This window comes from Nannobrachium achirus, assembly GCF_963921795.1.
Source record: "Nannobrachium achirus genome assembly, chromosome: 24".
NCBI lineage: Eukaryota > Metazoa > Chordata > Actinopteri > Myctophiformes > Myctophidae > Nannobrachium > Nannobrachium achirus.
This window is the reverse complement of record NC_137831.1, coordinates 42,683,246-42,697,778: the sequence shown is the minus strand read 5'-3', so window position 1 is coordinate 42,697,778 and position 14,533 is coordinate 42,683,246. Positions and strand designations below refer to the sequence as shown.

The following is a 14,533-nucleotide window of genomic DNA, read 5'->3' as shown; positions in this document are numbered from 1 at the left end:
CAGTGCCAATTGCCTATGTAATCCTGGGCTCTGCTCTCCCTCTGCCGCGCCTGGGGAGACAACGGACTGACCTCATGCTTCCTTCAATGCATGAGTAGTCCAAGTTGCTTCTTTTCACCTGACAGGGGGGATTTCCCCAGGATGGACGTAGTGCGTGGAAGGAACACGTTATTCCAACCAGTTCCTTTCCCCTCCATCAATCGCCCCGGCTGGCCAGGGGGAGGCATTATTGGGACCAGCATTGCTGCATGTTTTGGTGAGGGTATCAACCCTAGGAGATACGGGGAGAACATGCAAACTCCACACAGAAAGGCCCTATCGCCGACCCCACCTAGGGTGTGGGCGCTGATGACGCGGAGGAAGAAACACGCCCCCAGCGCCCACAGCGTCCCCCGGCGGGAATCGAACTCGTGAGTGCTTTTTATCGCGATAAACAATAGTATCGTCCCATCCCTACTCTGTACCGGGGGTATACAAGGGACAGGAGCATGCCACATCGGCTCCATCGCAGCTTTGTGCACGGCGGCGTGAACGTGCACGTGCGCCGGGGCGCGCATGCACGCGGCGCCGGGCAGACCCGGGCCAACGGGAGCGGAGGGTGGGAGAGCTCCGCGCCCCCTGACCTTCAAAGTGAGAACAAGCTGTACATCACAAAACTTGGGCCCTGCCAAGTTGAATTCCTTCCCTGTGCACTATGTCTGTGGTCATTAGTGGAGAGGAGTGTTGCCCTAGTCTAACTAGGCCATCCCTCAATTCACATGAAGACAATAATAATAATAACCCTATTTATAACGCAGCTTGTGTCAAAGGAAGAGTACAGAGTGCTTTATTTAACCCATTTAGGCCTAGGATGCTTTAACTATTGAAAAATAGCAGATATACAAGTTCACAGCGTGGCACCGAGTGCCGCGCTGCGAGCTTGTAGATCTGCTATTTTTGAAAAAGTTGTGAAAATGTGTGCAAATCTTTGAATATATGTATTTTTAAAGCGAACGTTTGGAACCCAAATTTTGCTTCTGGGGGTGGTCCCTGGAACTAGATATTTTGAGATGGGGGTCCGTGGCCAAATACATATGATTTTGGGGGTCCTTCACATGAAAAGGTTTGAGAACCACTGACATGGTAGTCTCCCAAGAACAGACTAACTGAGCTCCAGTTAAGTGAAAAGGACGTTTTCTTTGACAATGGCTGGCCAGATTGCTGACATAGAAACATGGGTTTTTCAAAAAACTTAGAAGGATTCAAAAGACACTTATAGAATCGGGTCAAAATTCTAATTTTCACAATTAAAAAAAAAATAGCAGATCTACAAGCTCGCATATCTACAATTTTTCAATAGTTAAAGCATAAAATAATGATACAACAAGGGTTCATATTTTAGATTGTAATTAGAGAAAAGAAATGATGGGTGTTATAATGTTTTCATTTACTGCTTTCTAGGGGTGTAACGATATAGTAACTGTATCGAAATATCGTTTTTAACTTAAAAAACCGAAGTATATCGAAATGAAAACAGCTAAAATCGAATCGTATCGTTTTATTTTGTATCGTATCGAATCGGCAGTGCAAAGAATCGATTGTATCGATACTACCTACTTGTGCATTGTATTTAGCATTTTTAAGAAGAAAAATTTAAAAGGAGGGGTTTAATTACTTTTCCTTTCCATATAGCTACACTGGTCTATCGATGAATGTGTGTAATCACTGGGTTCATGTCAAGGTGGAAGTTTGTCAATATACTTTGTCCATGTATTTGGCAGATAATCACTGTGTGTACTTATTTATATCCATAATAATACGTTGTTTGTTTCCCTTAAAAACCTGCACTATCCACACCTTTCACACAGATTTAATTTCTTTGCTAAATAGTTACTATATCGATTTTAAATCATTGAATCGAATCGTATCGTATCGCCATGAATGAACCAATATCGTCCATGTATCGTATCGTCAACCATGTATCGTGATATGTATCGAATCGCTATTAAAATGTATCGTTACACCCCTACTGCTTTCTATTGTTTTAGCGATTTTAGTATTTTGATTTCAGTGGGCATGCGTACAAGTGGCTAAATATGTCTTTTTAGACACAATAAGCCGTCAATTTCTTAAGCCGTCAATTTCTTTGTTACTATTTACACCAGCCCCCATAAGTCACATCTGCCCATGTCATGAAAGATTGCGGTGCATCTTGGGAATGGGCTTAGACATATTTAGCCACTTGCATGCATGCCCCCAACCTGGGGGCATTTGTGCAAATCAAATTCATTAAAATCACTCTATCACAAATGATAGAAAGAATTAAATGAAAACATTTTAACGCTCATCTTTTCTTTTCTCTAATGACTATCTAAAAATTATGAACCCTTGCTGTAAAAAAACAAAGTGAGTATCCTGTTTTTATAGTTGAAAAATCTGGCCACGCACCGCTGTACTAATGAAACGTAACTCCGGCCATGCACCGTTGTACTAATGAAACATAACTCCGGCCACGCACCATTGTACTAATGAAACGTAAATCCGGACACGCACCGTTGTACCAATGAAACATAACTCCGGACACGCCCCGTTGTACTAATGAAACTTAACTACGGCCACGCACCGGTGTACTAATGAAACATAACTCCTCTCGGCTGCTCAACAGCGCCACTTGGTGACCCAGGCCTGCATCGCAGCTAGTTTGTAGGGAGCTGCTTCACTGCTCCAAAAATCGGGTCAAGGGCCAACAAAAAACACAAACAATATTTAACATAACTAGAGACAAATGGAAAGCAACAAACGGCAATTGTGTCCAGTACATCTATGATCCATTTGGTGGGTATATTCAAACACATTACTGTAACAACTAAAGTGATTATTGTTTTGCCAATGTAGCTAGTGGTGAGTGGTCAGCAATCTCTTTGTTTCCTTTCCTCATCTGACGTGTTCGCTCATTACTGAATCAAACTCACAGCTCCGCCAGAGTTACTTATTTGGTTCCGTTGGGTGAAATTATGGCCACGGAATGATAACCGACTTATCAACCGTACATTCATATTTCTTGGTAAGTGCTGTCAATGGCATTGTTCCAATCAAGCGCGTTATGCAGCTCGTGCCAGCTTTCCATGTTGGCACGGTGCGCACAACAGTTTGGAGTTGCATGAGCCACTTTAATTTCTTAATTAAATTAACCCGATTATTCATTTAGATGAGCCATTAAATATCTGATTTACGGTATTACAGTTTCCTACATGCACAAATAAAACAACAGTTTTATCGGATGAGTCCAGAATGAAAACCCATCTCTGAAAGTGCGAAGTTTGAGCTTGCATTTTCAACAAGCTACAAAGATGTTAGTCCAACCAACCATGATAGAATGGAAAATAGTCATGAACATTTTACTTTCCCTTGTCTATGACTTTGACACAATAGAGAAAATGTAGTTTTAAGTATGACAGAAAATGTGTGTTTTAAATCATGACAACTGGGCTGCTTTCTGTGAGCGACAAATTCATTCTGAAAAAGCTGCTGGTTGGAGCAGTTCTGCACGTGTCTCCGGGCGCAATAACGCACATTTTGCGTATCTGGTGGGTTCAGGGTGTCAGTCGTGGGAGCCTTGCTAGTGTGGAACATTAATACTAGCTAAGTCTTTTGAACGGCTCTTTGAAAGGAACGGATCCCAGAGATCCAGCTCACTTCATAGAGCCATAAATCCCATCTCTAAAGCCCGATTCCTTCACGGTGCCTCTCTCATAGCTAAGGTCCATTGAGAAAAGAAAAACTGAAAATTCAGGCAGAAAGTTCAAGTTTAGTTTACTAGAGTGGTATATGTATAATAACCACACATAGGAAAAGGGGTGCACACTAACTCTACACACACGCACCTCAAAACCTGAGGTATCGTTCACAGTAATGGGGCAGCATTTAAAATGCTTATTAAAAACAACAGCTATAGTGTATTCCCCCACCATGAGCAAATAATCGGAGCTGACTCAAATGAGGGTCCATTTGGACCCAGACTCTGACGTTGAAAAACGGTACATTACAGGAATATTGAAACGTCATCCAATGTGAGATAGAGTTCAGAAATGACATTCAGTGTCTTTACATTGGAATTACTGTGGGACAAAAATCACAGCAGGAATAGAATAGATCTCCGGGGAAGTGTTTGTACATGAACGTCATACATATTTTACATTTGTAGTGTATATTCCAAACTGTGCTTTTTGTTAATGTGTCTCAACACCAGGCACGTGCACACATAGACATGAAAGTAGGCTTGAGCCCCTGCCCTTTTAACAGTCTGTAAAAAGTGCCTTCTCCAGACCATGAATGCTGTTTTCACTATGGTGAAAGAAATGCAAAAGCCCTCTTTCCATGCCATACATGAAGGCAGCATTCAACCTTGATTGATTGATTGAAGAATTTATTAGAAGTTTGCAATAGAAAAAAGTACAGTTTCATGACAGTACAAATCACTGGTACAAGGTCAACTAAAAGGATATCCTAGAAAGCCGAGGCTTATTTCCACAGGAACCACACTTTAAGTATCTCATATAACATTGAAAGACAGACGGATAGAACATAGTACTTTATCTAGGATAATATCAGTTTCAAGAGCATAACATCAAATACAAAGGCAGAAACAAAAGAAAAGGGGGGGGGGGGGGGGGAGCATGGGGGCTTAGTCTATTTACAGGTCATGGGTAGCAGCTGTCTGAAGGTGACTTTTTCATACCAATTTTGAAGGAGGCTAGGGATTTGCTCTCCTTTAAGGCTTGTGGAAGGGAGTTCCACATGTTGATGGTGTAGCAGGAGAACGAGTTAGAGCCTTGTTTAGTGTTAAATCTACGTTGATGATGATTAGTGGAGCTGCTTCTGGTGTTGTGATCGTGAACATCCTTGACCTTTAAGAAGTAGTTTGTCAGGTACATGGGTATCTTGGAGTGTATCTTGTACACCAGGTGTATCTTGTACACCAGGCCCATTGCAAGATGCTGTACTCTGTCAGCTACTTTGAGCCACCCCACGCTTTCGTGGTGATGATCGGTAAGGTGGGTCTGAGGAGGGAGACCAAGCACAACCCTAATTAGTTTGTTCTGGGCTGTTTGGAGCTTTAACTTTAGGGCAGCTGGGGCGTCACGATACCAGACAAGGACTCCGTAATCAATGAGGGGCCCAATAAGAGCACCTCCTAGTGTCCTAGTGCCTGAAAACGTATTATCAGGCTGTCGGGATGTTATGTATGGACAACCACCGCGGAGCCAGTCATTATCCCTTACGTAGCCACCAGCCACTGGTCATATCCTGTCATTTAGTAAATGGGTTATAATCGCCATTCAATTTGTGCATTTGATTTTACACTCTTTTCATTGCTTATGCAATCTAAAAAAAAATAATAGTATCAAAGAGTGAGAAAAGAAAAGAGAGAAGTCTTGTTGTTTCAGTTCCCGCCTTTTGTTCTCATGTGAAAGGCTGAAGCACCACTCCCAATAATTAGTAACAAAGAACACACGAGGTCTTCTAATTGGTTAACGGGAGGGGGGCTCGGTTGATGCCCCTGATTGGCCCGGCAAAGTAAACGGAGCATTAGCCTCCATGAGGGGCATTCGGATGGCACCGGGGTAAAGTCCCTTCCCACTGGGGAGACTGTAGTTTGGAGGTATGGAGGTATGTAGGAGCCGTTCCTTTAGAACAACTAGAAAATAAGAAAAAGATAGTAATAATAATAATAATGACAGAAAGTTTTGGGGAAAAGAAAGAGAGTGCAAAAGGCAAAAGAGCAAAGAGAGAGTAAAGGAGCATCCACAAAATTCTCCTCCTCCTCCTCCTCCTCCTCCTCCTCCTCCTCCTGTACATTTTGGTATATTGTATACACCAACAGAATTTTTTTCCAGTAGTTGCTACTGTAGGCCTACCTAACTTTTTTGTAGACAACTTCACAGTGTATTCTATGTGCAACAGGTTAGTTGCGACCGTAGGTCGCATTTACTACAGAAAGCTCCACCAGGTGTCTGTCTGTCAGTCCGTCAGTCAGTCCGTCCGTCACACACGTCACACTTTTGCCCTGCTCATATCTCCGCAACCGTTGCCCGATCCATGCCAGATTTTGCACACACACTCCTTACCTGCCAAACTACAACCTCCAAGGACCCCCGGAGCTCCAGGGACCCCCAGCTCCCTCGGGGACCCCCAAGTGTAAAAAATGAGCACATGTGCAAAAATTACCAAATGACCACCCCAACGGGGCTGCTCACGGGGAATTCCTGGGGACCACCCACTCCTGGTGCTCCAGAACGGATGCAAAAGTGGTGACGCCCCCAGTGGAGGACCCCCTCCACTGCAGCTCACATAAAATGCCGTAACTCGGCCTAGGAGCGTCCGGGAGAGCCGGGGCCGGTACCTATTCGTCCGCCAAGGCAACGCGGAGACCCCACCCCTCATTTCTCACATGGCCCTCTTCTAGCGCCACCTTCAGGCCGATTTTTACAACACATTTTTGCCCACTACTCCTACAGTTTTGGCCCTAAAATCACGCAAATTGCTACACAATATGTCTACACTCATCCCATCAACATGAATCTGTCCCATATAGCGCCACCTTCAGGCCGATTTTTAAAAACACATTTTTGGACACTGCTCCTACAGATGTTGCCCTAAAATCACGAAAATCACTACACAGTATGTCTACACTCATGTCATCAACATGGCTCAGGAAGATTTTGGAAAAACAAATTTTTGCCCTATTTGTGGAGATAAGTGACCTACGGTCGCTTATCTCCCGATTAGGGAGTCTTACTGGTATATTCTACTTCACAGTAGATACTTATGTATAGTAGGTGCTATTCAACTTCACAGTATCAGAGGAGACATATTTGTCTACACCCTCCCCAAGAGTCAAGACCAACGGAAGGAGTTGGTATGACTAAATTGTGGAGGAAAAAAATGTATAAACGTTAAAAAGAAATGCTGGCAAATGTCTGTTGGACTCGTTAGCCTCTGGCCTGTAGCAAGACGCCACCTCTATGGTGGCACTCCGGGCCACCGGTAGATGGTTCAAACACATTTTTCTGTACGTATCATATGCGACAGGTGTTCCAGCGTCCTATCCTGTTGTTTATAGGTTATAATTTCCGTTGGACTGTTTGGTTTGCCTGTTCAGTCGGTTATGCAACATTAAAACAAAACGCCGTTATCAAAGAGTGAGAAAACAAAACAGCGGTGGTGGTGTTGTTCTCCTTTCAGCCCTCCTCCTTTTGTTCCCCTGCTGAAAGGCCGAAACATCACTCCCGATAATTAGTAACAAGTAACACACAAGGGCCTCTAATTGGTTAACGGGAGGGGGGCCCCGCGGAGGCCCCTGATTGGCCCGGCAGAGTAAACAGAGCATTAGCCTCCATGGCGGGAGCCAACGTGACACGACGTTCCCTTCCGTACTGCAGTGCCTCCCTTTCACAGCTCTGTGAGCACACAGACACAAAAGAGCCATCAGGGACACAGATATGCACGCTGAAATTGGAGCTAATTTCTCACCCTCTGTTTTCGTCGAGAGGGGAGGAGGGGGGAGGGGGGGACTGATTGGGAAGGCCGCCTGTCCTGAGAGCAACCAAACAGCAGGGTAGGGTTCGGCCTGGGACTGATTGACGAGTTTTATTCCAAAATTAGATCCCAAACCGGTGGATGAAAAATAAAACTAAACGCGTGAAAATGAAACAAATTACTTTGCACTTGGTCAGTGGTGGGAAAAGTACTCACATTCTTTGCTTAAGTAAAAGTAACAATACTGCAATGTAGAGATACTGCAAAATAAAACAAAACACGTGAAAATGAAACAAATCGTTTTGCACTCTGTGCGCTTTACAGACATATACAGGAAGTCAAGGCAAACCTTATTTTCTTTCTTTTGTGTGGCGTATTTCATGACGGCTCAAGTGGTCAAATGTCTATAAACACAAATTGACATGAATCCAAAATACACTGATGATCGTGCTGCCAAAGGATGAAACTGTATTGAATCTATGAAAAGGTTGTGGGGGTCCCTGCTTCATCCCTCTTTTAACTAAGGGGTCCTCGGCCTGAAAACGTTGAAGACCCCTGCCCTACATTCTAACACATTCAGGAAATAGCCTTTCAGTCTGCCCAGTCAAAACGATCAATCAACCAATAATCGGGTAATCTTTTTTTTGTGTCCCCTCCATCGTGTGTCCGTCTGTCGCCGGGCAGCTTCGGAGCCCAACCTGAAGCTGCGCTCCCGGCTGAAGCAGAAGGTGAGCGAGCGGAGGAGCAGCCCGCTGCTGCGACGCAGAGACAGTCCCATCACCACCGCCAAGAAGCGCTCGCTAGACATGGCAGGTATACGCCACACACACACACACACACACACACACACACACACACACACACACACACACACACACACACACACAGGACCCTGATGGTTTTAGACCACATGTCTTCAACAGGGGGTCCGGGACCCCTAGGGGGTGTCGTAGATTAGAGGTTATCATGATTGATTATGTGTGACGTTATAGAGTAGATCATGTGTTCATTGATTATATTAATATCTAGGTCTGTATGATGATACTAATACTTGATAGTTGGGAGTATAGAGGCCTTCAGTAGGCCTCAGTAACTATTGTTTTGGTAAAGCCTATCTTGTTATGGTACAGCTCGTTCCAGAGGCCTTGAAGCCACACAGTATAACTCTAGTGTCTGACCATTCCTCTTGGCAGAACTACCTTACCACTGCCCAGAGTGTTAATTGTACTTCTGTCCATGATATGTTACATAAACTTGACCACCACCACCTAATATAATTGTCTTGTCTCCTCTGTTTCTCATGATTATTGATTGATCTGAATTCCACCACAGGGGTCCTCAGAGTTACTACAGGGGGGGCCTCTAAATCTTTGTGTGATCGAAACTTCTCCTTTTTTATATTAACCACTTGAACCCTAGTGTCCATATTCTGTGAACTTTAGCCGAAAATAGCAGATCTACAAGCTCACAACACCTCGCGCTGCGAGGCGTTGTGAGCTTGTAGATCGGCTATTTTCGGGCAAAGAGCTTTGATGTAGAGGGGGAAAAAAGAGCACACTATGTACAGGGTGAAAGGTCAGGTTTATTAAGTGTTCTAATCACAAATTGACATGAATCCAAAATACACTGATGATTGTGCTGTCAAAAGATTAAACTATATGTAATCTATGAAAAGGTTGAGCATCCTTTTGCATTGATTCATTTATATTCATATTTATTTACTTATTTATGAATAAAAAAAAAAACACTTATTCAATTATTCAATTCATCAAAAAAGGTATCAATTCATAGACTCTAGAATAATAGAATAATCGCTAAAAAGATAATTGATACTTGCAGCCCTAATTATTATTATTTTGTTGTGTGTGTGTCTGTGTGTGAGTGTGTGTGTGTGTGTGTGTGTGTGTGTGTGTGTGTGTGTGTGTGTGTGTGTGTGTGTGTGTGTGTGTGTGTGTGTGTGTGTGTGTGTTTGCGTGCGTGCGTGCTTGCGTGTGTGTGTTAGACTCTGCGTGTAACAGTGCCCCCGGCTCAGGCCCCAGTTCCCCCAACAACAGCTCTAACAACATCCCCAATGAGAACGGAATCACAGTGGCGGTCTCCAACTGCACAGAGGTAACGCACGCACGCACGCACACACACACGCACACACGCACACACACAGTGAACATGGGCTGCTGTCATAAAACCTGTACTGATGTGTGTGGGTGCTTGGCTGCGGGTCGTAGCTTAGCTTCTAGTTTCTTTATTTAGCAGCCTGCGCCATCGTGTCCACAGGCTGCTGAGGTCTTCACATGATGGCAAAGGATGATGAGAAGAAACTGTGTGCACAATACTAGACGGGTGATGGTCAGTGTAACAGTCCTAGATGCATTACTGTACCAGTGGTTTTTCATGTCAAGGACCCACAAATTCACCCCCATCTTGAAAATCTTTTGTGCCAGGGACGCTCAGAAGGGACACTTTGTGTAAAGAATTCTAAATGACTCAAGATGTCTCACAAATAGCAGATTTACAAGCACTCTGAGCTTGTAAATCTGTAATCTTAACTATTTTTCTCCTCAATACAGTAGTTTTGCCAAGTTGTATCTTACTGACTCACCTACCAGTGAGGAGCCCCCACCGTGAGGACGTAGAGCCTTCGTCCTACTCCTCCCGCTCAAAACTCCCTGTTGGCAGGTGCTGCCCCGGCCCCTAGGAATACACGTGCAGTGCCAATCATCTCCCTCCCCCTCTCCCCCCGAACACGGGTTGTATAGGCCTGTGTTGTATTATAGGCCTGTGGCAGATCTACAAGCTCAGAGCGCGGCACCGAGTGCCACGCTGCAAGCTTGTAGATCTGCTATTTTTGGAAAAATCTTTTTCCCCAAAATGTATTTGTGTATTTGGCCACGGACCCCCATGTCAAAATATTTAGTTCCAGGCCATCCAGGGACCCCCCCAGAAGCAAAATTTGAGTTACAAATATTCGCTTAAAAAATACAGTACATATATTCAAAGATTTGCACACATTTTCACGACTTTTCAAAAATAGCAGATCTGTGGGAGCTTGTAGATCTGCTATTTTTGGAAAAATCGTGAAAATGTGTCTTTGAATATTTCAAATCCTTCTAAGGTTTTTTTGAAAAACCTATGTTTCTATGTCAGACTGTGATGCTCAAACTTTTTCATGCGAAGGACCCCCAAAACGATATGTATTTGGCCACGGACCCCCATGTCAAAATATTTAGTTCCAGGGACCCCCCAGAAGCAAAATTTGAGTTACAAATGTTCGCTTAAAAAACACATATATTCAAAGATTTGCACACATTTTCACGACTTTTCAAAAATAGCAGATCTGGGGCGACTGGTGGCCTAGTGGACCGGGCGCATACCATATCATATAGGCATTGCCGTTTCGGCATCGATGCCTGTCGGCGTCGCCGGTTCGATTCCCGATTCGAGCGACCTTTGCCGCATGTCACTCCCTGTCTCTCCCCCATTTCCTGTCAGTTTACTGTCCTATCCAATAAAGGCAAAAAGCCCGAAAACAAATCTAAAAAAAAAAAGAAAAAATTGCAGATCTACAAGCTCGCAGCGCGGCACTCGGTGCCGCGCTGTGAGCTTGTATATGTGCTATTTTTCAATGGCTAAAGTATAAAATAAATGAAGGCCCCTCCTCCACATTGGGCCCTGGTAACTCAGTCCCACTCCCCCCCCCCACTTGTGACACCCCTCGATCCAACTGTAGCAGGGACATGTCTCATGGACATCTGCGTCTTGTTTTGTTTATCTCTGGTGCTGGTGGATGTTTTTGATGGAGCGGATGTCACTAAATCATTCATGTGCTGCTCTGCTCTGCAGGCGTCGCTGGCCCAGAGGCTGTGCAGCGGCGCCGAGCGAGGCTCCCTCAGCCAGCTGTCCCTCTACACCTCGCCGTCGCTACCCAACATCACCCTGGGGCTGCCCGCCACTGCTACCGCCACTGCTGCCTCCAACGTAAGGACTGGGTGTTGTTTTTGACAGCAGATTTTGATTTAGTTTTAGTCTTTTGAATAAAACGTTGTTTAGTTTTAGTCATAATTTATTCACCTGAAAAGTATTAGTTTTAGTCGACTAAATATCATAAGATTTTAGGCGACTAAATCTACAGTTGATTTAGTCGACTGAAATGTATTTGGGCAGGCCTTGATGGCATCGTAATGACTGATTTTACACTTGGTTATGTGCTGAAGATGAAGATAGCAGATCTACAAGCTCAGATCTGCTATTTTCAGCACGCAACACCTGAGAGCAACCAAACATAAAATGACTCTCTTTTCCTCTAGTCCCTCCCTAAAGTTTTAGTCTAGTTTTTATTTTGTTGACGAAATTGTCAATATATTTAGTCTTAGTTTTAGTCATCACAGCTTAGTTTTTATTTTGTTTTTATTTAGTTTTCGTCAGTGAAAAAAATGCAGTCGACAAACATTTTTCGTCATAGTTTTAGTCGACGAAATCAACACTGGTAAGGACTGACTGACTGACTGACTGACTGGCTGGCTGGCTGGCTGGCTGGCTGGCTGGCTGGCTGACTGACTGACTGGCTGGCTGGCTGGCTGGCTGACTGGCTGGCTGGCTGACTCACTGACTCTCTGTCTCTGTCTCTCTCTCTCTCTCACTCTCACTCTCTCTCACACTCACACTCAGGACATAAACAATATCAGTGCAGTTGGATAATTAGGAAAACTGCCAGTTACAAAGTGCAGGTAGGGCAGAACATTGTTACATACAATGCTGTTGGCATAGATGTCAAGCACAGCAGACAACAATCATGGGTAAAGATAACAACGCCTCCTCCAAATAGAGCGACTTCCTATAATAGCTGATACAGAGCAGTACCTTGCTAACTGTTTGGCCCTCCTTTTGGAGAGGCCGGCCATTTGAAGGCCCCTCACAACCAACTTGTGCACGTATCATATAGGCTCCCAAAGATAAAAAATCACACCCGTGTGAAGTGGAGCTGTGTGTGTGTGTGTGTGTGTGTGTGTGTGTGTGTGTGTGTGTGTGTGTGTGTGTGTGTGTGTGTGTGTGTGTGTGTGTGTGTGTGTGTGTGTGTGTGTGTGTGTGTGTGTGTGTGTGTGTGTGTGTGTGTGTGTGTAGATCACGTGTACCGATTTTTGTGACATTTGAAGAAAATATGTAGGAAAAGGAGCAAAAAGTGTGTTTTGGAGAAAACTCAAGATGGCGGAAAATCTATCCTGGCGCAAATGGGCGTGGCCTATATGGGGAGATGCGTCTTGACCCAAGGAATCCAGGGAAAACATAATTTTAATTTTCCGATCTACGGTTCAAGAGTTACGGGGCAAAACGTAAAGTGGGCCGTTATAGCGCCACCATGAGGCCGAGTGATGTAATTATTTTTCGATTCATTCTTAAAATCATTATGAATCTCCTCTCCGAGGTTTGAAACTGTAGCTCCTATGGTTTACGAGAGAAAAATACTTGAAAGTGATTTCTTGCATTGTCCCATTATAAGTCAATGGGGACAATTAAGCGTCGTTTTTTGCCGATTACGTCGGCATGGTAAGGCGGATCGGAACGAAAGGTAATAGAACACCATTCCCGGCCGAGCCGCACATTTTGATGTATATATTGCGCGAGTGGCGTAAATGGTGCGGCACTAGTTACGCGCCGAAGTCAGGCTACATACAGACACACAGACAGACACACACACAGACACACAGACCCACACAGCCACGTATAGGGAGCTGCACACAGCTCCAAAAATACAAAAGTTTACATCTGTAGCCTAGCTGTGCGATGGTCTGCTCTAGCTGATGATATTTTAACACTTTGGTTAAGAAAGCTTCCTCTAAGCTGTAATCAAAGGTACAGCCGCCCTCGAGAATAGACACCTCCCTATGGGTTTCATTGTTCACCCCCAGATTACTCATGCCATGGAGACTTGAGTTCATAATAATAATAATATTTTTTAGTTTTTTGTCACATAATTCCTAAGACAATAATTTGATTACAATACATTTACCCCATTGATTCCGGATGGGCACCCAAATGCATTTGAGTCCCCATCCAGAATCAATGGGGGTATACTATAATCATTTTTTCTTTCGTCTTAGGAATGCGCCAAATACAAAAAATATATGCGTGAGTAATCAATAGAAAAAAAGACATTTTGGGTAATACTCCTTTAATCCTATTTAATTTACATATTTACCAGAGTTTTAATTTGATTTGATTTGATTTGATTTAGTTGACATTCAGTAAAAAAATCACACCCAATGTGAAGTGAGCGGTGGTCGTGCTTGTCTAAGCAGACTAGGAGTTAAGTCTAGGATGTACAGGCTATACTACACACACACGTTTTGCTATGGCAAAACGCTGAGGAAAAAGGCTACAGACATACGACATATGACATCACTAGACAAACATGATGCTACGTACACACATTTTACTATGGCAAATCGCTGAGGAAAAAGGCTACAGACACACGCACAGCCACTTATAGGAGCGATTTGCACCACTCAAAAACTAAACAAAAAACAGGTGTAGCAGTGTACAGACATGCATCTTAAAAAATAAAAAAATCATCCATGGTCCCTCAATGATCTTAACTTGGTTCACATCTTTTTTCCATCTGCACCGTCATAAGCTCATGCGTTATGAGATTTGTTGATCCGCTATTTTGCTTTTGCAGAATGTTGTCTTACTATGATGATATGCCCAGACTAGGGCTGATGGGGTTCAGAACAATGCAGCTTTAAAGCTACCACAAACATGTTTGTTTTGAGTTACCATGGTAACTGCCATGGCACTGCCAAACTGTCATAGAAACCACATTCTTGGAGACCTTGAGACATGCACTCCAATCTGCACTTACAGTACATGGTCTTGGGCGAAATTGTCAATATATTGTCAATATATTTAATCTTAGTTTTAGTCATCACAGCTTAGTTTTAATTTTGTTTTAATTTAGTTTTTGTCAGTGAAAAAAACGCAGTCGACGAACATTTTTCATCATAGTTTTAGTCGACGAAAT

The 14,533-nt window shown here is 43.7% G+C and overlaps 1 protein-coding gene across 2 annotated transcripts in view; it reads left to right on the top strand.

Moving 5' to 3' along the window:
* Positions 1–14,533, top strand: part of LOC308280432 (histone deacetylase 4-like) — a gene marked incomplete at its 5' end in the record, with an annotated part of 180,135 nt that overhangs the window by 116,502 nt on the left and 49,100 nt on the right. For both annotated transcript variants that reach the window (XM_080720696.1, XM_080720695.1), the window contains 3 exons: positions 8,203–8,331; positions 9,521–9,630; positions 11,359–11,493. In XM_080720696.1, the coding sequence (XP_080576822.1) occupies positions 8,203–8,331; positions 9,521–9,630; positions 11,359–11,493 (374 nt within the window). The remainder of the gene's footprint in view (positions 1–8,202; positions 8,332–9,520; positions 9,631–11,358; positions 11,494–14,533) is intronic.